Source organism: Aegilops tauschii, chromosome 3 (assembly GCF_002575655.3).
Source record: "Aegilops tauschii subsp. strangulata cultivar AL8/78 chromosome 3, Aet v6.0, whole genome shotgun sequence".
NCBI classification, from domain to species: domain Eukaryota; kingdom Viridiplantae; phylum Streptophyta; class Magnoliopsida; order Poales; family Poaceae; genus Aegilops; species Aegilops tauschii.
In genome coordinates, this window is record NC_053037.3 from 579,736,350 (window position 1) to 579,739,986 (window position 3,637).

At 48.8% G+C, this 3,637-nt stretch overlaps 1 protein-coding gene and 1 non-coding gene across 2 annotated transcripts; both read left to right on the forward strand.

The window, feature by feature from the left end:
• The first annotated feature begins 358 nt into the window (after positions 1 to 358).
• On the forward strand, positions 359 to 2,117 carry LOC109740554 (probable jasmonic acid carboxyl methyltransferase 2). Its single transcript, XM_020299607.4, has 5 exons — positions 359 to 433; positions 860 to 1,252; positions 1,331 to 1,597; positions 1,689 to 2,024; positions 2,079 to 2,117. The coding sequence occupies exons 1-5, from the start codon at positions 359 to 361 to the stop codon at positions 2,115 to 2,117; spliced, it is 1,110 nt and encodes a 369-aa protein (XP_020155196.2).
• A 698-nt stretch (positions 2,118 to 2,815) lies between these two features.
• Positions 2,816 to 2,954, forward strand: LOC120962217 (small nucleolar RNA Z247). The gene has a single exon (XR_005753059.1). It is a non-coding gene; the product is annotated as a small nucleolar RNA Z247 (small nucleolar RNA).
• Positions 2,955 to 3,637: the final 683 nt, after the last annotated feature.

The window sequence follows — 3,637 nt, forward strand, 5'->3', positions numbered from 1 at the left end:
GCATGTGCTGCTCTAAAATGTTTTCTCTGTTTGCTTTTTTCCATTGGATACCATGTTGGTCTGCTAGTCTGAAACAAATGATGCCCTGCTAGTGTCAGACAGGTCGTTAGTATTGTATTCTGATCTGGATTTGACCAACCTTCCAGTGATTCCGTTGGCTGGCCAACCTTTTAACTAGATTAAAATAACAAAGCACGCTGACTTGCTACTGCCCCCATTAAGTAGCCACAGGCCTAGAAAACAGATGCTAGCTGAGCATAGAAAAATCAAGTGTTGAATGTCTGGTACCTTGCCTCCCTAATCTGGCTGCTGCAGATTCAAGATCTGGAGTTCAGCCTAGCTTGCTTCAAGCAAAGCCATGGCCTCCAAACAGATGCTGCATATGAATCAAGGACAAGAGGAAACAAGCTATGCTCGCAACTCCAGTGCTCAGGTGTCTTCTCTTGTTTCAGTTAGTTCTCTTATATGTCTTTGACACTTGGATTATCGACTGGAAGTGTTTCATACTCCCTCCATTCCACAATGTAGTGCTTCCTCTATCTCCGTGCTTCAACTTTGACCGTAAATTTAACTACCAAGACCGATTGCGGCGGGAGCAAAAATTATATCAGTGAATTCGTATTCGAAAGAAGTTTTTAATTATGTAATTTTTTCACCCGCCGCAGTCGGTCTCGTTCGTTAAATTTATGGTCAAAGTTCGACCTCGGGAAGCGCTGACGCACTATATTTTGGAATAGAGGGAGTACCTAGCTTATATTATCGATTTATCAACAAGAAATGAGGAAGTTAAGGACACCAATCACACCATTGAGCCAAGAGATAGGCTAGATTTTTCTGACGAACTACAACTTGACTGCAGAGTGTTGAACAGAACAAGATGAAACCCCTGATAGAAGCAGCCATCCTTGACTTATGCAGCAGGAGCAGCACCATGTTGCCAACGAGGATGGTGATCGCCGATCTGGGTTGCTCCTCTGGCCCAAACGCTCTAACACTGGTGTCAATAGCTGTCCAGGCCATACACAGTCACTACCTTCAGTTTGTACAGCCACCACCCGAAGTGTGGGTGCTCCTCAACGACCTCCCTCACAATGACTTCAACACGGTGGTGCAGAGCCTGGTCACGCTCCATAAGGGAAATGACCCTGTTGTCGTGACCGGTGTCGCACCAGGGTTGTTTTACGAGAGGCTCTTCACTAGTGGCTCCTTGCATCTTGTCTGCTCGTCCAACAGCCTGCATTGGCTCTCAAAGGTATGAGTTTGACGCTGCTCGATGGGTTGATTTGTTCCATTACTTTTGGATGCATAAACAAGACCCTTATCTTTACAGGCTCCTGGAGTGCTTACAAGTAACAAGATCCCGGCGTATGACATTGATGAGCATGCTAGGCTTGAAAGGCTCCCTATCGTCTTTGAGGCTTATGAACAACAGTTCAGGAAAGATTTCACACTTTTCCTGAAGCTAAGAGCCAAAGAACAGGTTCCAGGAGGTCGGATGGTTATTTCTCTTCCTGGGAGGCGTTCTGATCAACTTGCTTCCGAACTTTGTCACCTCCGGGAAACCTTGGCTCGGATTTTACGCATCATGGTCATAGAGGTGCGCTACCTTACTTTTCTAACATGGTCATATGATTTGCTAACCAACGCACGACTATTTGATACCTGTGGTCTTTTGGTATTATTGGTAGGGTGTGATCGACAAAGCAAAGTTTGAATCTTTCTATGTGCCAATGCATGGACCTTCTGATGAAGATCTGAGGGTGATCATCCAAGAAGAAGGTTCTTTTTTTATCGGTGAGATGCGGGTGCACGACCCCCGAAGCGGTGTGGATAATGCGCTCATGGTCCCAAGTTGGTTTGCAATTATGATGAGAGCCGTATTTGAGCCGATAAGTGTCCAACATTTTGGGGATGTCATGGATGAATTCATGGCGTGCACGGAGCAGCGATGGAGCCAGCCGGGCAGCTTGGAGGAAGAAGTTGCCGGAAACCCGCTAGTTATGCTGGTTGTATCACTCACGAAGGCATGACCAGGTAATTGCTGTTTGTTAAACATGCTATATGCGTTATGTTTACAGGTTGTACTCGTAGAGATATACATTGGTTGTTTAACTTAGTCCTATGTCATGTAACCGAATATATCTCTTCTCTATCCCTTGTATCCCAAGTTTGTAATCTCAACAACCTGTGCGCATGTACCAGAGATAAGCGCCTGGCTATATAAACATGAACCCGTCGCCCTCGGTAGGGTACGACGTTTCCCTAAACTTTCCACATGGTATACAGAGCTATCCTCTTCCATCACATCTAGTTTTCGATCTCCACCACCAAGCCGCCATGTCCTCCTCCTCAAGCGTTCCTGAGGGCACCCTGACCGGCCAGATCACCGAGAAGCTAACACGCACGAACTACGTGCTCTGGCGTACCCAGATCACGCTGCAACTCCGAGGCGTGGGGTTCTTCGGCTACGTTGATGGATCCATGAAGGAACCTGCCTCGACCGTCATCACCAAGCTGGCGGATGGGAAGGAGCAGTTGTCGCCAAACCCCCTTTATTCAATCTGGATCAGGGAAGATCAACATGTATTAAGGTATCTGCTGTAACTTGTCGAAGGAAGTGCTTGTGCAGGTTACGGCCATCACCCATGCGCACGATCTCTGGACGGCGCTCGCGCACATGTTCTCCTCGACCTCGATCTCCCGCATCAACAACATACTCATAGCACTTGCTAATGCGCAGAAGGGGCAGCAGTCCGTGGCGACGTACTTTGCCCAGATGCGCTCGCTGGCGGATGAGCTGGCAGCGGCGGGAAAGCCCCTGGAGGATGATCAACTGATCTCTCACATCCTTGCGGGGCTCGACATGGAGTACCAGCTGCTGGTCTCAGCGCTGGATGCTCGCACCATCCCGGTCACGCTCGATGAGCTCTTTGCTCAGATGAGCAACTTTGACCAGAGGGTGGGGCTCTACTGCGGCAACGACAATGACTTCAAGTCTTCGGCCAACGGTGCTTCACGTGTTCGTGGAGGTGGTGGCTCCTCCCGCTACCGTGGCCCTCTGCGCAAGGGGTAAAACAGCAGCAGCAACCCTCGCGCCAACAACAGCAGCAGCGGCAATGGCAGCGGCCAGCCCTCCTACAACAACACCAAGGGTCGTCGCACCAACTCCTCTGCCAAGTCTCGCCCTGATGCTGTCAAGTGTCAAATCTGCGGCAAGCTGGGGCACTCGGCGAAGGACTGTTGGTACCGTTTTGAGGATGACAACGACTCATCCCAAGACGAGAAAGTAGCCGGCGGTGCTGAAGGATCGTACGGCGTCGATACAAACTGGTACGTGGACAGTGGTGCTACCAACCACATCACGAGCGAACTGGAGAAAGTGACCATGAGGGAGAAGTACCGCGGCCCCGACCAAATCCATGCTGCAAATGGAGAAGGTATGAAAATCCGTCATATTGGTCAGTCAACTATTAAAACCCCTCACCGAAAACTTCATCTTAGAATTTTTTTGCATGTCCCTAAAGCCTCCATGAATCTTCTTTCTGTTCATCGATTCATCCTTGATAATCATGTGTTTCTTTAGTTTCACCCCTTCTTCTTTTTCATCAAGGACCAGGTCACGAAGAAAATCCTATAT

Bases quoted from the DNA above. Each gene is read 5' to 3' on its own strand.
- LOC109740554 (XM_020299607.4), top strand. From the start codon at position 359: ATGGCCTCCAAACAGATGCTGCATATGAATCAAGGACAAGAGGAAACA. The intron at 1,253-1,330 runs GTATGAGTTTGA...TTATCTTTACAG, and splicing joins GCCTGCATTGGCTCTCAAAG to GCTCCTGGAGTGCTTACAAG. The intron at 2,025-2,078 runs GCATGACCAGGT...TTATGTTTACAG, and splicing joins TGGTTGTATCACTCACGAAG to GTTGTACTCGTAGAGATATA.